The sequence below is a fragment of the Podarcis raffonei genome, chromosome 8 (assembly GCF_027172205.1).
Source record: "Podarcis raffonei isolate rPodRaf1 chromosome 8, rPodRaf1.pri, whole genome shotgun sequence".
Classification (NCBI taxonomy): Eukaryota; Metazoa; Chordata; class Lepidosauria; order Squamata; family Lacertidae; genus Podarcis; species Podarcis raffonei.
In genome coordinates, this window is record NC_070609.1 from 10,092,203 (window position 1) to 10,115,253 (window position 23,051).

Below are 23,051 nucleotides of genomic sequence, written 5' to 3' on the forward strand. Positions count from 1 at the left end.
CATTGGGAATGTTACCCATTGTGATAAAAGATGAGCAGCCAATTTCAATGTTTCTCCTCCTCCTTCTGTTGCCATGGACGGGGCAGAGGAAAGGGCCGCTGTTTACAAAAAAACAATAACAGCCCTGTGAAGGGGGGATGACCTGTTTGTGGAAAAGATAGGCTGGCGAAAGCTGCTGCTGTCACATAATAGATAAGCGCAAGTGCTGTGAGCCAGGAAGTACACGGTTCAGATTTCATCTCTGCTCTGAATTTATTAGATAGCTTTGGGCAAATAACCAACCAACCCCCCCTCCCCCGCCCCGCTTTTTTTTCCTCCTCAGCCTCAACCTTTGCAATATGAGAATAAATGCCTATCTTGCAGGATTTCTCCGGCGAGGCCTGAGAGGAAGCACTTTGAAAAACACTTTGTGAGAGCTGCATAAATCCTAAAACACGCTGCTGTTATTTGTTATTTAAAATGATGGGCGAGGACCGTAGCAGAGGGTCAGAGTGCTGCCCTTTCTTGTCAAAGGCCCACGGTTCAATTCATGGCATCTCTGGGTCGGGCCTTGCCTGAAGGCCTGGAGACCTGCTGCCGGTCAGTGTAGGCAGCACTGAAGTAGATGGAGCATTGGTCTGACTTGGTTTATTTATTTATTTATTTATTTATTGAATTTGCATTTTATTTATTTCTTAACATTCGTATATTACATCGGTAAACGTTGTCATATTACATTACAGGACTTACTATAATATGATTTCCAACATGTATACATAAATTATATACAAATTTTATATACCTAGAAAGAAAATGAAACAAAAAAAGGAGAAAGAACAAAGAGAAAAAACAAAAACGGTTCCCCCACCCAAATCATATACATACCAACACACTAGACTTCCTGTCATTCCCGTTTTATATTCCTTTTTTACAAATGAATGTACTCTTATTATTGTATATTTCTTTACATATTAGCTAATACATTCCTGTATCAATATGTGTTCTTAGTCCTATTTCTCAACTCAGTCTCACTCCAATGTCAATCAAATGCTAGCATAGATAGCGAACTTTTACTGTATTTTCGAACATATGTTTTATATCTATCCCACTTTCCCGTAAATTTTTGTTTTGAATTGCCTCTCAGGGTATTTGTTAACTGCGCCATTTCAGCAAATTCTTGTAGCTTGTAATGTCAGTCCGTTATTGTTGGGGCTTCTTGTTCCTTCCACCCCTTTGCCACCAAAGTCCGAGCTGCGACCGCTGCATATAAGAATAAAGGCCTCCAAAGGTCTGACTTGGTTTAATGCGGCTTCCCATGGATTTAAACCACAGGGTGAACTTTGAACATGCTGGGTCAAGCCTGCGGCCCGTCTAGTCCAGCATCCTGTTCTCACAGAGGCCGCCAGAAACAGAAACACGCAAGCAGAAGAGCACTGTTCCCCCATGTAGTTTCCAGAAATTAGTATTAGAAGTATAGTATTGCTACCTCTGACTGTGGAGGCAGAGCATAGCCATCATGGGAAGAATCATAGAATTATAGAGTTGGAAGGGACCCCAAGGGTCATCTAGTCCAACCCCCTGCAGCTGTACGGGGATCGAACCCGCAACCTTGGCATCATCAGCACTACGCTCTAAGCAACTGAGCTATCAACAGCCTTATCCTCTGTTCAGTTGTCCAATCCATTATTTGGCCACAAAAAAGTATGTGTTTATGACTGCGACATCCGAAAACATGCTGTAATTAATTTTGGCGGTTAACGTTTTTGGGAAATTGAGTCTGTAACAAACGTGCCCCGTGAAAAAATGGTGGGCAGCACTGAGCACTTTGTGAGGATTACAGTGAAGGAGCTCTTGACAGCGACACAGCCGTTAAGATAGAGGTCAGCAACTGGTGGCAACCAAGCTGAATCCGGCCCCCCTAGAAGGAAGCCCCAAAGTTGCCAGCTTGGAGGCAAAAATATGGGATATGGAAGAACCATTGACGGTGGATATGGGGCTTGCTTGGGTAAGTCCTTAGGCAGGTGGGCCTTGGGCCTATCCATTTTGAGGAAACCTCTGACAAAATCTACTACTGAGCATGACCTTAGGTTGTTTTCTGGTCAGTCCTGATCTTCATTCATTCATTCTTTTTCTCCTCCCCTCAGCCCCAGAATGCCAGGCAGAGGTGCAAGTGTCCGTCCCAGCTTTGTTGGAGGTCCAGCTAGGCCACAAAGTGTCCATCTCCTGCACTCACACCACGGAAGGCCACGATGGCTTGCCCCTGGTGGAGTGGTTCATTGTGAGTATCCTGGTCTTGGGAAGCTGGATAATGGCGGCTGGGGTGTCTGGTGCTTTTAGATGCCCTTAGTAACCAGCCCTTTTGTCCTTGGCCGTGAATACCTCTGCAGACGGACAAGAACGGGGAGCAGCGGCGTGTGGCCTACAGCGATCAGGGTCGGCAGGGAGTGGACAGAGGCACCGAGTACACGGACCGCGCCTCCATGGAAGCCGGCCACAGTTTGGTCATCAAAGCGGCCGAGGTGATTGACGAGAGAGCCTTCTCCTGCCAGGTGACGGCGGGCGCCGCAGGGAGCGGAATGGGAGTGTCGCAACTCAAGGTGTACGGTGAGCCTCCTGTCATCGCTTCTCTCGCCATTCGGACCACAAGGCGCTCCTGCCACCATCTTGTCTCCTTGTCCTTCCCTCGTAAAGCTCTCTTTACGGCTTGCCCTTGTTTTCGCTGCCTGCCCACAGGTTTCCTGGCTCCACCCTTGCTCCCCTTGCACCTGAAAGTCTCCTTTGGGCCGGCCCTACCATTGGGGCAATGCGAAACGGCTGCCTCAGGGTGCTGGTTTTGGCTGTCAAAGAAGGCCAGCAAACGACCAGCTACCTAAATTATTGCTAGTAGATTGGCAAGGAGAGGTGCTTGTAGGATTTTCTGCCTGCGGGACCAAATAATTTGTCTACCCTCAGGCTTTGTGCATGTGAATTGCGGGCGGGTGGAGATTTATTGCTCTGCCTCAGGCGGCAAAATCTCTTGGACTGGCCCTGCAGATTCCACCTGCAGATCCCAACCTTGCCTTCAAACACACCGTTTTTGGGTTAACCCTTAGGCCTCCACATGAACTGGCGCAAAGCCTAAATAAGTCCCTGCGGCTGGGATTTAGATCCTTGGAGCCAGAGACCTCTCTCCCTTCCCTTAAGTTATCTGCATAAGCACCTTGTGAATCAGTAAAAATGAATCTTGCTTTTCTTGGCTTGACTAGCACTTAAAAGCACCGTGTGAATCAATCGATAGAAGAAAAACAATCCCTGCTGCGCAACCCTTCTTGGCCAAATACGGGTTTTTTTCTGTTCTGGGTGTCTCGGCCCTTTTATTTCATCTCCGTATTCCCTTTGCCAAGCTCTGAAAGGCTCCTAAAGAGGAAGTTCTAGGCCCTGAGATGGCCCAATATATTTCTGGTACCTGAAGCAGAACATCCCTAATGGTGGTAAAATATTTCACGCTAATATTATGATTGGCAGCTTAATGGTGCCCTCAGAGCTGCAGCCTGAGGTGCCCCTTCCTTGCCTTGTGAAATGATAAGGCCGGTCCTCTCTAGGCGTCGTCCTCCACATTAACCTGTGGATAAATTAGAACTAAGCCGGTGAGCCGGTGTTTTGTGCCGGTGTGGAGACAGGACACAGTGTTAAGATATTGTGAAACGCCTGCCTTGCATCAGTTCAACCTGTGTCAACCTGTTTCCTTATCTCCTTAGAAGGCCCCTGTTTTTTGTGTTCCTTTTCATTTCGTTTCACTTTTAATTTGTATACCACCTTCCTATATTACTATACGCAAGGCAGTTTACAAGCTGAAGAAACAGTACATTATAACAATCTGATCCAGTACAAATAAGTCGCAATAGAAGCATAACTTTAAAATAAACAACTTATGTCAAATAATATAATAACCTGTTAGAATATAATAGTACGCAATGAAATTAAATATCACAAATGACAATCAAATAGCAATTCACTCTTAACAATTACAATAAAATAATTGCTATAGTCAGTAAAGATGACAGCAAGTCACAACGCATAAAATACCACAATACGATCAGAACCACAAGGAAGGATCAAATTGAGAAACCAAGACACACAACTTGAGGTTTTGTGGCAGCCTTGCCTTGTTTAACGCTGGTCCTGCTTGAGAAAAATATAATATAATTTCTGAGAGATGAAATAGCATCATAGAATGTGGGGCTGGGAGGGACCCGTAGGGTCACCTTGTCCAACCCTCTTGCGGTGCAGGAACCTTGACTATCAGAACACCTATGGAACATACTGTCACATTGCAGGGAGATCACTCAACCTTCCCATTCTGAACTGGCGAGAAATACCCTGTGCCCCCATCTCTTTGCTATCCTGGTTGATCTCCCCCATCTGGGACTATCTAGGACTTCTCATAACTCCCTGCAACCCAGTCCTCCTGGGCCAACCTCTTTCCCTCCAGCACCCAGCTGCTTCTTCGCCCGATGATGCGTAATTCCTTCTCTTACGAAATCGTTTCCCTGCCTGCAGCAAAACACCTGGAGACGCCACCTCCGCTTTTTGGCCAAAGGTGGCTTTCATCTCTCATCCTGCCTGCACTTTCCCCTCCAGCAACCTAATGTTGGTCTTGTGTTCTCCGAGCTTCCATGGCTGTGGTCTTCCAGTGGCCAGGTTCAGGTCAGCCTTCCTGACTTTGGGACAGCAAACGGCTGCTAGCAACAACATCCCAGTGGCTCTGTCATGCACCTGCAAACACAAATGGGACAAGAGAAGCAGCTGTGTTTGTCTACACACCTTCCATGCTGATAAACAGAGACGCCTGATCATTTCCCCCTCTCTGATCAAGAGGAAGCAGTGGGGTTTGTGGTCCCGGAATCTAGCTCAGTGCTGGTTTGTTTTGGGGTCCACCCCCCAACCTTGCTTATTGAATAAGATAACTTCTATTGTGTTTGTCCTTGAACCGCAGCAGCACCAAGCGAGATAACAAAATTTAAACCAGATAACAGAAACTCACACAAAAAATTCAATACTCTCTATTTATAACCAGTAATTCATAAAGTTAATAATTAGGATTAGCAAAATGAAAACATTCACACTGAAGCATGAAACATATTAAAACATATTCTTTAAAAAAACCCAACCATTTGTGTAATACAAAACTGATATCAAGGTATGTCGTTTGTGTTTTCAGATCTCCATGGTACCTCTATACTTATTCCTATATAAATAGCAGCCTTTATGGCAAAATAAGCAACTCTCCGTAACACATACTGATTAGTGACTTGTAGCAGGAAACCCAGCTTCCTTTTTGCACCACAAATTTTGGGAAACCTGTTTACTGGTGGGGGGGGGCCTGCATTTTGTGGGTGAGATCACCCTGAATTTTGTTCTGAGACCAGAGCTCCTTGCTTGCTTTCCCAATCTCTTCATTTACTCTTGAATCTGGGGGATGAAGATGGGAGGAGGCGGGACTTCCTAGGAAGGAATTTCCACGCTTTGGGTGCCACTGATGAAAAGGCCCCGCCTTGCATAGTCACCCACTCAGGACCCATCCTCAAAGAAAAACAGGGATGTACACACAGAACATGGCAAGTCTTGTAAGTGAGCAGAGTAGTCAATGGCCCTACTTTGTCTGACCTCTACTGTCTCCTCAAACAGGTGCACCAGAAGCCCCAGAGGTCATACCTAACAGCAGGACCCTCTCTGTGACTGAGGAGGACGCCTCAGAGGTGAGATGCTGCTATCCTTTTCTTAAAGACAAAAACAAAACCTTGGAAGTGCCTGAAAGCCTTATTTCCTGACCTCAGGACTTGGAATAGGTGCACTGACTATGGTGCTTTCACACCAAAGGGAGAGCACTCTGTACATGCTTAGAGGAATTCGCCCATCTCCAGCCCCTTTCCTGGCGCTGAAGTGAAATGGCTCAAAGAGATGAGCTGGAAACAGCCTTGAGTGTGTTCTCTGCCCCGTAATTATTATTGTGAGGGAGGTTTTTAAGCCTTTCCTTGGGTGTGTAGATCTAGCTTCCCTTCAAGTTGGAAGACCCCACAGTTCCATGGGAATTAAATATGGCATCAGTCTCAGATTTCAACTACTTGAACTTCTCCCTTTTGAGTTCCATTTTTAAAAAGAAAGAAAGCATCTTTCTAGCTCTCGTGCTTCAAACTGTGTGGGCTGTGCCTGGTGAATCTCAGGGGAGGCCACTGAATAAGATTTCCAGTTGTCCGGAGTCAGGCTTCTCTGCCCTATATAGCTTTGTCTCTCTCCATAATCAGCAGAAAGAATAAATCATGCAAAACACTCACTGCGCTCGGCAGGAGATGGTGCTCCAGCCAACTGCCATCTCCTCAGGAGGTCCCCTCCAAGTGACGTAAAAATTGGGCCTTCAGCCTTGCCAATATTATCTTATTGGTTCCTATTGAATGCCTTCCTTTTTCAACAAGACTTTTTAAAATAGAGATTATTTTAACCCATTCCGTATCCGTGTTGCAGCTAAAACTTTTTATATATATATTTTTTAATTGTAAATGGCTTCGGGGTGTTTTATGCTGGGAAGCGATTAACAGGAAGTTCGGAAAAGTTGCAGAAACCAGCGCAATTTAGCATTTCCTCTTTTTTTTTGTACAGCCCCGCTGGCAAGGTGGGAGGCTGTGACTGTAAATAAGGCTAACTGACATCCCAGGTGGGAGAACTCTCCTAAGGAGAGTGAGGGAGAGTGGTCATAGCAGGGCCTTAACAGTGATTCACCGCCTTTCCTTCCTCCCCAGATTGCGACCTGCACCAGCAAAAATGCCAACCCAGTGCCAACCATCAGCTGGTACAAAGATGGCCGCTCTCTGAATGCCTCCACAGAACGCAATAAGGGTAAGGAAGCTGTTTTTCTGCTGTTGTCTTTCCTTCAAGGACATGATCTGTCTGAGAAAACATCCCCGACTGCCACTGCCGTTTTCAGTCTTACGTTCCTGACTGCCACTGAGCATCTTACGCCATCCTGAGGCTAATTTGGAATAAATGTATAGATAAACAGGTGCCCTCTCTCATCCTTTCCTCAGGTTGCTCTGTGCTAGAGTGCTGCCTGCTGTTTAAATTTATTTTTCCCCTCAAAATAGGCCTGCATCACTCAAAATAGGCCTCTATTCCTGCAGAACCTTAAAACTACCCATTAAAACAAAACCACCACACAGCTGAAAAATAATATAGTTGCTAAATCCTTAAACTGCATGAAAGTTGCCATTTTATATACCGTGGTACCTTGGGTTTTTAAGGGACGCGGGTGGCGCTGTGGGTTAAACCACAGAGCCTAGGACTTGATGATCAGAAGGTCAGCGATTCGAATCCCCGCGACGGGGTGAGCTCCCGTTGCTTGGTCCCTGCTCCTGCCAACCTAGCAGTTCAAAAGCACGTCAAAGTGCAAGTAGATAAATAGGTACCACTCCGGCGGGAAGGTAAAAGGCGTTTCCGTGCGCTGCTCTGGTTCGCCAGAAGTGGCTTAGTCACTCTGGCCACATGACCCGGAAGCTGTACGCCGGCTCCCTCGGCCAATAAAGCGAGATGAGTGCTGCAACCCCAGAGTCGTCCATGACTGGACCTAATGGTCAGGGGTCCCTTTACCTCTACCTCGGTTTTTGAACGTCTCCGTTGACAAACATTTCGGTTTGCGAACACGCCTCGGAAGTCGAACATGCAGCATGGCTTCCCCTGAGTGCAATATCCTGAGGCCTAGCTGCTGGCTATTGAGTTTTCGGTTTTCAGATGTTTCAGAACTCGAACGGTCTTCCGGAACGGATCACGTTCAAAAACCGAGGTACCACCATATTTCTTTCAAATCACCGAAATGATGCATTGGGAAATAACCTTGTGGTGCCCCGTTTCCGGAGTTCTCGCCTGCCCATGTGCCCCTCGGCTGACTGGCCTCACTCTCTGCATCACCTTTATACCTGTGCTCCTCCCCAGAGCTGTATGTCGTGTCACGGACAGTGAAAGAGGCGTCAGGGCTGCTCTCTGTCTCCAGCACGCTGTACCTGCGGGTGAACAAATCTGACAAGGACTCCAGCTTCCTCTGCAACGTCAGCTACGCAATGCCGCATGGAAAAGTCGGCATCGCAGAGTCGGACCCCTTCCATCTCACGTTGCACTGTAAGTTACGTGGAAATATTGGGAGCTTCTGTGGAGCATTCATCCTGTATGGTTTCAGGTGTGGTGGCCATCAGTAAGCATTTTCCATGTGACAGTGTCAATGTTATCATTATTGCTTTATTAATTCCCTTCCAAAACACCGTTCCGAGCCGATTTACACATGTTCGTGTCCCTGCCCAAGTTTTAAGATCTACTTTGGAGGCCTGCCTTTGATCCTCAGCGAAGGCCCAGTGGATGGCTGCAGGGCCTTTTTGGTGGTGGCCCGCAGACTGCAAAATACCCTCCAACAGCTTTCCCCTTTGACCTGCTTTTAGAGGTACAGCCAGAAGGGGTCGGTACCACCTTAGGGATAGCTCATTCGGGAGAACATGGGACTCTTAAGCTCAGGGTTGTGGGTTCGAGCCCCACGTAGGGTGAAAGATGCTGGAGGGTGGGCTGGAAACGACTTTTGTGGTCTGTTCTAATTCTATGCTTCTACGAAGACACCCGCCTTTTGCTTTTGCTTTTAAAATTAGATTTGTTGCAAGCTGCTCCGAGGTTCCTAGTCAGGTAGAAGGTGCAGGATTACAAATATTGTTCAGAATAAATCTGTTCCGGCAGGCTTTTAATTTGCTTTAATCCTGGCTGAGGGCTTTGATGTATGACCTTAATGCTCCTGCTTCTAGGATCTTGCCGCGCATTGGTTCTAATTTTATTGTATGGTGGTCAGGCGTAGCTAGGTACTTAAAGGAATTGGTGCACGGTCCCATGGCTCAAATTCTCTCAGCCTAGCCAGCCTCACAGGGTCGTTATGGGGATTAAAGGAGGAGGAGAACCGTATAAACTACCTTGATCTCCTTGGAGAAAAAGGTGGGGTTATAAATGCAAGAAATAAGCAAATAAATACTGTGTAGCAGCAGGCTTACGAGATCTTTGGAACGTGCGGGAGAAACTCTTCCAGAGACTGCAGAGATCTACGATTAATAGTAGTAGTAATAATAATAATAATACAGAAATAAATAGTCATGTGGTTTCAGTGTGACCCTCTTTCCTCAGACTTCACAGAGAATGTGCAGTTTTCTGTAGATTCCCCAGAGGTCATCAAGGAAGGGGATGATGTCGAGTTGCAATGCCAGGCGGACGGCTACCCCCCGCCGGAGTACGTCTTTTACAAAATAAAGGTACCGTTGACCATGACGCATTATCCATGCCCAACCTGTTCCTTCCTGGGGGGAGGCGGGGGGGAGGGGTTTGAGACGATCTGCGTGTTTTGGTTTTATCTGCTGATATGAGTTGGAAATGTGGGACGCGGGTGGCGCTGTGGGTTAAACCACAGAGCCTAGGACTTGCCGATCAGAAGGTCGGCGGTTCGAATCCCCGCGATGGGGTGAGCTCCCGTTGCTCGGTCCCTGCTCCTGCCCACCTAGCAGTTTGAAAGCACGTCAAGGTGCAAGTAGATAAATAGGTACCGCTCCGGCGGGAAGGTAAATGGTGTTTCCGTGTGCTGCTCTGGTTCGCCAGAAGCGGCTTAGTCATGCTGGCCACATGACCCGGAAGCTGTACGCCGGCTCCCTCAGCCAATAAAGCGAGATGAGCGCCGCAACCCCAGAGTCGGCCACGACTGGACCTAATGGTCAGGGGTCCCTTTATCTTTACCTTTATGAGTTGAAAAACAAGGACATCCTTTCTGACAGCAGTGGGCATGAAGTCACTTCTCCAGGCCTCAGGCTGGGTGGTGGTTGCCATTGCTGTTTCACTCCAGACAAAACTGGCCCCCTGACCTTTTTTTGGGGGGGACCTCCCCTTTTTGCCTTTTTGCAAATCCAGAGCGAAGACACACAGGTAGACCTGGGGTCCCGCGCCAACGGAATCCTGAGCCTTCCGCACGTGACCAAGGCAGACGGCGGGACGTACCGGTGTCAGGTGCTGGACTTTGACAGCCCCAGTACCGTAGAGTTGGAGAAGGAGGTGACCATCTTTGTCAACTGTGAGTGCCCCGTGGACTGCTGGGGGAGGGGCAACAGGGCCTCGTGCTGGGAGACGGGGGACGGGGGACGGCAGTGAAACCTGTTAGCAAAGTCACTTCAATAGCACAGAGTCCAGAGAGAAAAGTAATCCGGACAACACTTTAGAGAAGAAGCAAAAATGGTGTAGAATTTGAGGAGAATGTACGTAGCAGGGAGATGTACAACCAAACATACAGAGCAGAAACTTCCTCCAAACTACACAGCCAACCAGAGAACTCGCTGCTTCACGGAAGATCTTGCCAATCTGTCTGGTTGCCAAGCAACACCTTCGCATACGCACACGCCCTTCTTGGGTAGTTGACTATCACTGAGAACGGAATTAACCCCTTAAGTTACAAACTGAATGATCCCTGCTGTTGCACTTCCATCAGAACCCTGAGTATTGTCAGCCTCTCTAACTCTTTGTCTCTCTCTCTCTCTTCCTCCCCCCCCTTCCCCCTGTTCCCACTTTAGATCTGGACCCCCTGTTTCTGAACCCAAACAAGACGGTGATGGCAAGATTGGGCGAAAACATCGAGCTGACCTGCTCTGGTTCTGGCTCCCAGATGCCCACCTTGCTATGGAAGAAGGTGGGTGGAGGCGCCACATGCTTACGAAATAACGCAGGAGCTACGATCTAGCTCAGTATCGCCATTTGTTGCGATTCAGCACTAAACATCAGGTTTTCCTGGGGGAAGGTGGGGGAGTAAGCGGAAGTTTGACTCATGTCCTTGCTCTCTTGCAAAGCACAAACTCCGCAGGTGCCCTGGGCGGGTTGTGATGGTTTCCACACTTCTCTCCCTATTGTCTTCATTCCTCTAGCGGCTTAACTCAGACCTTATCTTGTCTCACAGAACTGTGTCTTTCAATTTGCAACTTGCAAGGCTGAAACAGGGGCACTTCTCTCGAAAGGCACAGCTAGCAGAACAAAACCTAAAGCTGCACGCTCAAAGGAATTCTACGGTTCTTTTGCCCAGCTTCCCATAGTTGTAAATGGAGACTGTGCAAGAGAACCACCCTGTTGGGTAGCAGACTGTCCTGTTGGTCATAAGGGTGGAAATGGTAGGCAGTCAGAAGGGATGAATCTCCAAATACCAGAGTCTTTTCAAAAGGCACCCTGCCTGTGGCTTATCAGACCTGTTGCGACAACACTGAGGGATAGAAACTTGCATTTTAAGTGTAAGACTGGAGATGCTTGGAAAATTCATCTGGCAGTGGGTGGTTAGTCTAGGAGCAATCTCTCCCCCTGGTTTGTTTTTAATTGTACTTCGCCTTGTAGTTATTTATTTCATAAAATTTATATACCGCCTGATTGTGGAAAAAGCCTCAAAGCGGTTTACAAAAAAATGATAAAGCAATAACCTTATGACTAAAAGATTTGCAACCGTAATTTAAAACATACAGAAAGTTTAAACCGCAGTAGAGTAGAATGAAACAAATCAAAACTCCTACAAACTTTGTGGGTAGGCTTGTCTAAATATAAATGTCTTCCGAAAATCCTGCCCATTCTCAAAGGCTCAAGGCAGGTGACCCCACTTTCAGAAGTAATGATGCTGGTTTAAGGTCATTTATGCCCTGCCTTTATCCCAAGTTGGGGTTCAAGGTATGGCTTACAGCGTTTAAAAAGGACGAGGCAACAAACTAGCTAAAAACAATCAATTGAAATGCATCAGAACACAGTTAGGACCAGCAGTTCAGATCCACTTTGCCTGGACAGCAGCTGAGTGAGCAGATCCCGTCTTCTGCTCTGAGCCGGAAGGTCTCAGGCTGCCAGATGACAAAGAGAGAGCTGGGCTAGCCTCTCTTGGGCGGGAATTGCACCATTGAGACGCAGTCTCTTGTCTTTCCTCCCCCATCCCCCTGCAGGGAAAGACTAAGGTGGGAGATGGTGAGACTTTGCCCCTGAGTTCACTGAACTACCACAAGGCCGGCAAGTACACCTGCGAAGCCTCTGTGCCCAGCATACCTGGGCTGCAACGGACCCAGACGGTGGAAGTCGTGGTGGAAGGTAGGCTGGTTGGGGGGCGGCGGAAGCTAAGAAAAGAATCAGACTGACAGCCCATAATACTCCAGCATCCTTTTCTCACAGTGGAGACAACCTGATGTCCAAGGGAAGCCTCAGAACAGGACATGTTATTTATCTGTCTTGATACATTCCTCCAAGGCGTTGTTGTTGTTTGTTGTTATTATTATTAATTAATTAAATTTGTAAACCGCCCTTCATCCATAGGGCTCAGGGCAGTTCACAACATAAAAATGCAAGACAAAGGCACAAAATACAGAATAAAAACAACAAAGGACGCCCCCCCCCAAACCAATAACCTCCACCCCCTCTCACAAACATGTTTAAAAGGGCATCAGATGTTAATTAGCCAAAGGCCTGGTTGGAGAGGGACATTTTTGCCTGGCTCCTAAAGGTGTATAGTGAAGGAGCCAGGTGGACCTCCCTGGGGAGTGCATGACACAAACAGGGAGCCACCACAGAAAAGGCCCGTTGTCATCTTGCCACCCTCCGGACCTTTTGTGGAGGAGACAAATGAGGAAGGGCCTCAGAAGAGGGTCACAGGGTCCAGGGCAGTTCATGTGGAAAGAGGCAGTCCTGGAGGTATTGCGGTCCTGAGCTGTTCAAGGTGGCGTGCATGATTTCCCCCCCACAATAACCCTGTGAGGTAGGTTTGCCTGAGAGTCAGAGATGGACCCTAGGCCACACAGTGAGCTTGAATCCTTCCTTCCCAGTTTCTCTTCCAACTCTCATCCGTTGCCCTTTTAAAAGTGTTGCGGGAGAGAGGGGATTATTTGGTTTGTTGTTTTTCATATTTTTACTGCGTGCTTTGTGGTTTTGTGTTGTAATGTTACGTCATGAAGTGCCCTGAGATCTGCAGATGAAGGGCGGCATACAAATTAAATAAGCATTAATAATATCAACCACCGCAACACGTACTGCACGAGTGACGCAGTCTTCCAGTCACTGGCATTCAGGCGTTGGTTGACTGCTTGGGATCGGCTTGGGCCTACGGCTGTCCCTCAGCCTAGCCTACCTCAAAGGGTTGTCGTGGCGATAAAAATGGGAGCTCCTTGGAGAAAAGGCCAAGTTTAAGCAAATCTTGGACACAAATCTCGTACATGATTCTGTGAAAGGGAGACGGGGGACACGGTTTGCTGTTGTAATTACTCTCCTTCCTTCCTTCCTTAGCAACTTTCCAGTCCCTAAGACTATGAAGACCAGCTTGAAGGTGTATAGGCCATATTAGAAGCTCACTAGAATACATAGATGGATATAATTCATTCTGTTAGTCACAGAGAGAGGCTGGTTGGCATTTTCTGTGCATGTTGCAGAATCCATCCTTTTCCTCAGCCCAGAACTTAAAAGCCTTTTGGGGGCAGGGTTCATGTGCCACCTCCTGGTTGTCATGTCCTGACTTCCTCCTCCTTCCCAAAAACAGGAACCCCGCAAATGGAGCAGCCCCAGTCCACCCACCCTTACCAGAGCCTGGGCCAGAAACTGACCTTTACCTGCTCTGCTTTTGGCTACCCTGAGCCGGAGATCAAGTGGAGCGTCACTGGGGAAGAGGTGAGTCCAGCAGCGAAGAGCTTTGTCAGGGAAACACGGGGGACTGGCTGGTGAGGATTGTGGCGCAATTGTAGCACCCTACAGGGACGCTGGGGACGTGGGTGGCGCTGTGGGTTAAACCACAGAGCCTAGGACTGGACAATCAGAAGGTCGGCGGTTTGAATCCCCGCGATGGGGTGAGCTCCTGTTGCTCCATCCCTGCTCCTGCCAACCTAGCAGTTTGAAAGCACGTCAAAGTGCAAGTAGATAAATAGGTACCGCTCCGGTGAGAAGTTAAACGGCATTTCCGTGCGCTGCTCTGGTTCGCCAGAAGCGGCTTAGTCATGCTGGCCACATGACCCGGAAGCTGTACGGCGGCTCCCTCGGCCAGTAAAGCAAGATGAGCGCCGCAACCCCAGAGTCGGCCACAACTGGACCTAATGGTCAGGGGTCCCTTTACCTTTACCTTACAGGGGCACTGGACCTTCCCCTTCACCCTACTCTGGGCCTGAGGGCACAGAGGTTTGCAGAGTGTGTTGCTGCTGGATTTCTTGGGAGCTGGTCGGGTCTTTCTCAAATGAGGCCATTGGCCGCAGATCAGCTTCCCTCAAGGGTGTGTGAGTGTGTGTGTGTGTGTTGGGTCTCTTCTTTTGATTCTGTGGAGCAGACAATTTGCTGCCTTAGGCCAGAGGGCTTTGTTCCCACGTGGCTGGCAGTGCAGTGTGCAGCTCACCCCACAGATCACAAGGAGACCTGACAGGACTGCTTGGGGGCCCCCTATTCAGCACCTGTGCCCCAAAATGAACCCAGATAATACCCTCCAACATCCTGGAGCTGAAAAGCAGGCTTGCAAGGGGTTCATTAGTGGGCGAGTCAGCGTCCGCAGGATTCCCTGCTGGAAGAGGATTCGCAAACCGCTGTTTTTAGGGGTCCTTCTCTCCCCCCCACCCTTGCCTGCTGATACCCAGCTGCTGTCAAGCTGGGGGAAGCGGACTCCCTGGGTGGCCTCTTTGTGCGCCGAGATGAGCAGAGGGAGTGGGCAGGGGCTGCGAGAAAAAGCCCAAGGTCACGAGTAGACACAGAAGAGCTGTCTCTGCTGTGACTTCGCCCCAGTCTGCCCCCTCACCACCAACACGCAAGGCACACTGGGAATTGTAGTCTAGAGCTGAGAATTCTCCCTTCGTTCTGTGAGGATTTCCATCTGTCCATCTGACTGGGTTGCTCCAGCCTATACAAAAACATAATGAAAAATTAAACGTTAAAAACTCCCCTATACAGTCGTACCTCATGTCACATCCGCTTCATGTTACGTTCTTTCAGGTTACGTCCCACGGCGACCCAGAAGTACCAGAAAGGGTTACTTCCGGGTTTCGCCGCATGCGCAGACGCGCAAAATGACGTCATGTGCATGTGCAGAAGTGGTGAATCGCAACTTGCGCAGATGCACCGCTGTGGGTTGTGCTCTTTTCATGTTGCAAACAGGCCTCTGGAACGGATCCCATTCTCAACCAGAGGTACCACTGTACAGGGCTGCCTTCAGATGTCTTCCATAACTTGTATAGTTACTTCTCTTACAGTTATGCAGGTTTGGGGACACATATTGGCCAAAGTAAGCTGTAGTTCTGCCCTTGGGCATCCTTGCAACAACCTTGCGAGGTAGGTCGCTATTTGTAATGAGGTCGGATCCGGCATTGCACACGTCAGCCTGGTTCTCAGCTCAGTCTCTTGACCCCTACTCCGCAGCAGCATTCTCGACTGCTTTCGTTGTAGCTCCTGCGTGGAGAAGGGCCTCTGGCATCCCAACCCACCTGTCCAGGTAGAAACAAAGGTGAATCAGGTGTGAGGCAGAGATCTGGGGATGGAGAGAGACTCCATCCCATGTGAAATGCTGCCATTCTTTGCTTCTCTCTTCCCAGCCGTCTGCGAGGACCTTTGGCAACAGAGTCGTCAGCGAGCTGTCGGTGGAGGTGACCCCTGAGCTGGCCCAGAACGGGGTCACGTGCTGGGCAGAGAACGAGCACGGCAAGGCCGAACAGACGTTCCTGTTACAGATGGGTGAGTGTCCACAAAGGGAAGTGCAGGACCTTTCACCCTTTCGCTCCAGACGCCTCTGCTCATCTTTGTTCGCAGATGACTTGTAGTAAATAGTCCAAGCAGCAGCATAAACCAGGGTCCGAATTAAGCAGAATGCTCACTGCACATTTGCAATTTAACCTGCGTGGTTTTTAAAATTTAAGTGGCAGCGGTAATGGTCGGGGGAAGAGCAGGATTGCCTCCCCAAATGCTCACCATGGCCTTCTCCTCACCCCAAACTGCTACCTACCCAGAAATCACAGGATTGTAAAACGGACCCCAATGCAGGAATCTCAACTAAAGAATCCATGATCAAAGCCTTCTCCCACACACTGCTGTCCCAATCCTGACAGCCGCTACCGACATCTTTAAAAGCCGGGCATGTTAAATTGCAGTCGTGCAATTAATTACATGCTCAGTTTGGCTCTGGCTTAAATTGGTTTTGGGGATGCCCAAACCCTTCAGATGAGTGGAGGTTTTTGGCCCAGGTGTGGCGCTTAATCATTTGCAGCGCTCAGGCTGCTTTCTTCCCTGGCAGGCTGGGCAGGTGTAGACAGGTTGGCAGGGAAAGGGAGCACATGGCAGTGGTTAGACAACCACAGACATCGGTTGAGGCCACTGCAAGGTGTGTTTCCACCCCCTTTCAGTAGGTCTGCCTCTCATTCTAATTTCCTGGCATTAAAGCTGTTGACAAATTCTTAATCTTTGCATTTCAACCAGTTGTGTGGAACCTGGTGTGTGACGATGGGCCTCTCTGTGAAGGCATGCTCTCAGCACGCCTTGCTCCAGGACCAGGAAGGGGTTTGCATTGAACCTGCTGCTAAAACTGAAAGTTCCCTCTCCGTATTAGCCGGGAGTTCAATGCGCACGCCTCCCCGATTCTGGAGGAAGCTGCGCTCCCAATGCCCAGTCGCCAGTTTAAAAATCGAAGCCGTCAAGTGCACAGCCTTGCGGGTAAACTGGTCCCAAGCTGATATGTGGGATAATCTTGTGAGGAGGGGTGTTGCAATTTCTGTGCAGGTTCCCTATCTTGGGGGGGGGGGCATTTGTGTGCAGGGGTTGTGGACGTTAGGGTTTGACTTGACTCCTAGACAAACCTTCCCCAATCTAGCCCTCTCCAACATTTTGGACTACAAATCCCATCGGGCCCATAGTCCAAGACCATCGGGGGGGGGCACCAGGTTGGGAAATGACCCAAGGAGACTTTCCCATGGCTGCCTGAACTCTGCACAAAGTCACAGCCCAAAAGTGTGCGCTTAGAAAGGCTCAGTTCTGCCACAAACTTTAATAATAATAATAATTTATTAGTTGTACCCCGTCCATCTGGCTGGGTTTCCCCAGCCACTCTGGGTGGCTTCCACAGAGACCAAAAATACACTAAAATGTCACACATTAAATTAAAAACTTCCCTGAACAGGGCTGCCTTAAGATGTCTTCTGAATGTCAGGTAGTTGTTTATCGCTTTGACATCTGGTGGGAGGGCATTCCACAGGGCGGGTGCCACTACTGAGAAGGCCCTCTGCCTGGTTCCCTGTAGCTTTGCTTCTCGCAGTGAGGGAACCACCAGAAGGCCCTCGGCTGTGGATCTCAGTGTCCGGGCAGAACGATGGGGGTGGAGACGCTCCTTCAGGTATACTGGGCCGAGGCTGTTCAGGCCTTCTTGCAAGGTGTGTTTACTTCTGCGAAAACATGCCTAGGTACTTCCTCTGCTAGGCCACCGATGGGGCAATACGCCTCATTCCTGGAGCAACAGAAATCGTACTCGGCACCAGCTTCCTCCTCCTCCCCCAGCATCGAAGATTTCGCCATACGTTGCCTGTATTCTTTCAACAGACATCTCCCCCCCCCTTCCCAAAAAGGGAACAAAACAAAGGTGCTTGCTTTTCTTTAACTGCCCAACAAGCCCCTTGGAACGGAAAAAAACGTACAAAGCCGTTTCACAACAACGCGGGGGCACTGCAGAAAGGGAGAGCCTCTCTCGTGATATCCAAGCACTAGTGGGCCGTGCAGTTACAGAATCGTAGAGTTGGGACCCCGAGGGTCATCCAATCCAACCCTCTGCAATGCAGGAATCTCAGCTAAAGCATCCATGACAGGTGGCCGTCCAAACTCTGCTTAGAAACCTCCAAGGAAGGAGAGTCCACCAGCTCCCGAGGGAGAACGTTCCACTGCCGAACAGCTCCTACCATCAGAAAGTTCTTCCTGATGTTAAGTTGGAATCTCCTTCCTTGTAACTTGAATCCATTGGTTCGAGTCTTACCCTCTAGAGAAGAAGAAAACAAGCTTGCTACATCCTCCATGAGATATTCCATTGAGATATTTGAAGATGGCTATCTCCTCTCAGCCTCCTCTTTCCCAGGCTAAAAATACCCAGCTCCTTCAACCATTCCTCATCAGGCCTTGTTTCCAGACCCCCTTTTTTTTAAAAAAAATAGTTTTTTATTAACAATTTCAACATAACAAAATATCAAAACATATCATATTCATTATTTCCCCCCCCTTTCCCCCCACCTCCACATCGAACCCTGCCTCCTTCCTCCCCGCCCAAGACTTCCCTCAGCTCCTCTCTCTGATTTTTCAACACATATTATTCTCTGCATACTGTTAAATTGTATAAATCCTTATATTATCTGTCTACCACGTTAACAATCAATACATCTGTGTATGTTTATTCAAAACCTGCCAAGAAGTCCAATTCATTTTGTTGTCTTTTTAAGTAATTTGTATAAAGTTCCCGAGCACGATTCAAAGTGTTGGTGCTGACCTTTAAAGCCCTAAACGGCCTCGGTCCTGTATACCTAAAGAAGCGTCTCCACCCCCATCGTTCTGGCCGGACGCTGAGGTCCAGCACCGAGGGCCTTCTGGCGGTTCCCTCATTGCGAGAAGTGAGGCTACAGGGAACCAGACAGAGGGCCTTCTCGGTAGTGGCGCCCGCCCTGTGGAACGCCCTCCCATCAGATGTCAAAGAGATAAATAATTACCTGACATTCAGAAGACATCTTAAGGCAGCCCTGTTCAGGGAAGTATCTCGCAGTTTGCATATCAGTTTAGCCAGTTCTGCATAGTTCATCAATTTCTCTTGCCACTGTTCTTTTGTCAGGGTTTCCTCATTCTTCCATCCTTGTGCTATCAAGACTCTAGGCCTGGTTTCAAGGCCCTTGATCGTCTTGGTCACCCTCCTCTGCACACCTTCCAGCTTGTCAATATCCTCCTTAAATTGTGGTGCCCAGAACCGGATGTGGGAGTCTTTTGGTCCTCTGAATGATGAAAGGGATAAGGGGAAGTGGGGATTTGGGTGCAGGCTGAGCGACTGCAGACCGCAGCAAGAATTCGCCCTGTACCTTTGCTAATGTACCTGTCTCTCTTTCCAAGCAGTTGCGCCGACGACATCTGCCTCTCCTGTGCCAGCAGGTAAGTCCCTCTTTGCCTCCCTCCTTCTCCATTCTCTTCCCACCCTGCTGCCCCCAGACTCTGCACTGCTATTATAGTGGATGGGCAGGGTGGGCAGTGACAGCACAGCTTAGCTGGGTGGGCTTGCTGACAGTTCAGGTGGCTAACTGCTTTTTCCTTCTCATGCATGCTGCCTCAGGGAACCCCGAGCTCCGGACAGGTGGGTGTTTGAGGATGAGAAGGCAGGGCAAGAGTCACAAACACAATTGCCATATGGAAAGGGTAGAGACAGGGCCTTTTTGGTGGCAGCTCCCTGTATGTGGAACTCCCTGCCCCAAGAAATCGGGTCACCTTCTTCTTTATTTGCATTCAACCAAATAAAGGAAACAGCCTTAATAATAAGAAGAATTCCCTTTGAACAAGCTTTTGAGTCTGTTGCTGCTTAAAGGTATCAATTGTCTGTGCTGGTTTTCACTTTTTCGCTGCCGTTTTTAAGATCGATAATTTATGTCTTAACTGTTGGGTCCCTTTGGCTTTTCTGCTTGCTTTGATATTCACAAGTCTCTTTGAGCAACTGCTCTGTGAAGGAGAAATAGTGGAATATTATCCCTTTTTGGGGGGGTTGGGGAGAAGCCTAATAATAATAATAATAATAATAATAATAATAATAATAATAGGTATTCTGGGTTTGACTTATTTCCACTTCTCCCTCCCCACGTGAGGGGAAAAACAGGCGAAATAAAAGGTGGAATCTCTTTCCACCGCAGAAAGATCAGAATAGATTAATTTCCCAGATGTTTTTGCTTGCAGGTTTCTTATGCTTTCAAGTGTAATAAGGTCAGGGAAGGTTCATTGTGTGTAATTTCGGAGCTCAGAAATGCTGTCCAAGTTTGAAGTAGTACATGATTCACTTACCACAGTTTATTTCTCCCTGAGGTTTTGGGTTTTATTGGTTTTTTTTAAAAAAATCAAGATTTCAGTGTGTGTGTGTGTGTGTGTGTGTGTGTAAAACACACCACATGAATAGGTGTGGCCTTGTGCTGTTGTTGCCCTGTGGCTGAAACTACACCGTGGAGCGAGTTTTTCCTCAGGTTTGAGTCCCTAGCTGTTGTTGGACTACAACTCCCATCATCCCTACCTAGTAGGGGTCAGGGAAGATGGGAGTTGTAGTCCAGCAACAGCTTAAGAACCTGAGTTTGAGAACGTGGCTAGACCTATAGAAACTGCCTTTGGCTCCTCTTCCTCCCGCACTCCAGCCCAAATTCTGAGAATTGTGGTTTTGCCCCACCTCCTTCAGAATAACAGTTCCCATGGCTCCCCGAGGAAGGTCCAGGGCAGATAAAAATAAAGCAGCTCTGCACGTGGCATGTAGTTAAACTCTGGAACTCGCCGCCTCAGGAGCCAACCAACTTGGATGGCTTTAAGAGGCAAATTCATGGGGAGGATAAAGGCTACGATTGGCTACTAGCTGCAATGGCTGTGCTCTGCCCCCACAGTAAGATTCCTCGTAGATCTGCTGCAAAATGTAGCTTTTATGGTGTTTCCTGTTTTAATGTTGTACACCGCCCTGATGCATTACAAAATGGTGGTGTTGAAATAAATAAATAAGCAAGAGATCTCTACCAGCAAATCCTGATCTACATTCATTCATTCTTCATTCATTCCCTGACCAACCTTCTGACCTGCTTTAAATGGCCAGAACACAAAGTACCTGTTGGAATAGTAACAATTGACTGTAACCCTCCTGCAATTTTATGAGAAGTCATGGGGTCCTTCAAAATGGCCTTCCTGTTCGGCATTAGTAGTGATCAGAACTACAGATGATCACACGTGTGTGTGTGTGTGTAATTTTCTCTAATGAGTATTTAGTTTAAATTGCATTGTTATAATTGTCAGGAATGCAGTTTGCTGTTCTCGTTACAAGCTGAACAACATTGTTGTTGATCATAGAATCATAGAGTTGGAAGAGACCACAAGGGCCATCGAGTCCAACCCCCTGCCAAGCAGGAAACACCATCAGAGCACTCCTGACATATGGTTGTCAAGCCTCTGCTTAAAGACCACCAAAGAAGGAGACTCCACCACACTCCTTGGCAGCAAATTCCACTGTCGAACAGCTCTTACTGTCAGGAAGTTCTTCCTAATGTTTAGGTGGAATCTTCTTTCTTGTAGTTTGGATCCATTGCTCCGTGTCCGCTTCTCTGGAGCAGCAGAAAACAACCTTTCTCCTTCCTCTATGTGACATCCTTTTATATATTTGATCTTATTAATAATACAGTTGTACCTCAGGTTACATACACTTACGGTTACATACACTTCAGGTTACAGACTCCGCTAACCCAAAAATAGTACCTTGGGTTAAGAACTTTGCTTCAGGATCAGAACAGAAATCGAGCAGTGGCGATGCAGCGGCAGCAGGAGGCCCCATTAGCTAAAGTGGTGCTTCAGGTTAAGCACAGTTTCAGGTTAAGAACGGACCTCCGGAACAAATTAAGTACTTAACCCGAGGTACCACTGTAATATGTATTTCATTTATACGTATTATAACTGTAAATACATAGCAGCAAAAAGTAAATAAAAATGTTATCGAATAATACTGTTATTGCGGCACGTTTAACAACAGACGTTTCTCTGGTGAACCGCTCTGTGATCTTGCGATGCGGGGCTGCATTTAAATCTAATAAATAATAATAACAACAACCACAACGCCTTAAAAGCAACAACAAAGTTTTAATCTGTAGCAGCGAACAAAAATGTGGGTAGAAAAATGGTACCGCTGTTCAGGCGGTCCTTCCCAATCTTTGCCAGACAGAAGCGGGCTACAGGCAAGGAGGCTGGAGAAGGATCTGGTGTCTGCAGGGCCTCAAACCTCCCTTCACTTTTTCTGCTTCCTTCCCTCCAACAGTGGACGGGGAACAGAGCCAGGGCGGCAGCACCATCGCCGTGATTGCCGTCTGCGTCTGTGTCTTGCTCCTTCTCCTCATCGTGGGCTTCTTCTACTTCATGCAGCGCCGCGGCCAGCTGCCCTGCGGCGGAGGCGAGAAGAGATCTTTGTAAGTAATAATAATAATAATAAATTTTATTTATACCCCGCCCTCCCCGGCCAGAGCTGGGCTCAGGGCGGCTAAGACCAATAAAAACACCGTAAAAACATAATCGGGGACGGGGGACGGGACCCAATTTAAAATGCAGCCTCATTTTAAAAGTAGCCGATAAATCAAGACCATAAGGGGAGGGAAGACATAAGGGTCAGACTGAGTCCAAACCAAAGGCCAGGCGGAACAGCTCTGTCTTGCAGGACCTGCGGAAAGATGTCAAGTCCCACAGGGCCCTAGTCTCTTGTGACAGAGCGTTCCACCAAGTCGGGGCCAGTACTGAAAAGGCCCTGGCCCTAGTTGAGACCAATCTAACCACCTTGCGACATGGGACCTCCAAAATGTTATCATTTGTGGAGCTTAAGGTCCTCCGCGGGGCATACCAGGAGAGGCGGTCCCGTAGAAGGCTTATGCTACAGCCCTTCATTCTTGCTAAGTCCAAACGGTGCCACACTTTTTTAAAAAAACCTACCTGCCAGCTCAGAGGTCTATGCAAATCTGGTTCACTTTACGCTCATGTGCAATTCAATGTAGACAAACCAGTGGCCTCTGGTTCTGTATATGTGGGTGTTTTGTTGGCATCTGTCTGTCTCGAGAGACAACGGAGGGGTCCTTCGGGGGCGACATAAAAGCATTGCATTAGCAGCACCTAAGTGACATCTCCAGAGTGCAAGCCTGGGCAGTGTGCATGGCGTGGAGGTCCTGGGCTGCCCCAATGATATGACCACCCCCACCCCCTCGGCCTCGCTGATGTGGTCCAAAGGAAAGCAGAGCAAGACGCAGGGGTTGCTGGAAGGAGGCGTACAAGGCGCCATCCAACCGCCTTAGGGTTTC

General features: G+C 48.3%; 1 protein-coding gene across 4 annotated transcripts in view; it reads left to right on the forward strand.

Moving 5' to 3' along the window:
- Positions 1–23,051, forward strand: part of BCAM (basal cell adhesion molecule (Lutheran blood group)) — a 61,720-nt gene that overhangs the window by 33,616 nt on the left and 5,053 nt on the right. The window contains exons 2-14 of one of the 4 annotated variants that reach the window (XM_053397833.1): positions 2,124–2,257; positions 2,367–2,583; positions 5,647–5,717; positions 6,756–6,852; positions 7,942–8,124; positions 9,160–9,284; positions 9,931–10,090; positions 10,584–10,699; positions 11,976–12,117; positions 13,553–13,680; positions 15,576–15,714; positions 19,105–19,143; positions 19,322–19,518. In XM_053397833.1, coding sequence (XP_053253808.1) covers positions 2,124–2,257; positions 2,367–2,583; positions 5,647–5,717; positions 6,756–6,852; positions 7,942–8,124; positions 9,160–9,284; positions 9,931–10,090; positions 10,584–10,699; positions 11,976–12,117; positions 13,553–13,680; positions 15,576–15,714; positions 19,105–19,143; positions 19,322–19,503 — 1,733 coding nt within the window. In that variant the 3' untranslated portion in view covers positions 19,504–19,518. Of the gene's footprint in view, positions 1–2,123; positions 2,258–2,366; positions 2,584–5,646; positions 5,718–6,755; positions 6,853–7,941; positions 8,125–9,159; positions 9,285–9,930; positions 10,091–10,583; positions 10,700–11,975; positions 12,118–13,552; positions 13,681–15,575; positions 15,715–19,104; positions 19,144–19,321; positions 19,519–22,027; positions 22,176–23,051 lie in introns of those variants that run through there. The other 3 variants (XM_053397834.1, XM_053397831.1, XM_053397832.1) reach the window with 3 other exon arrangements.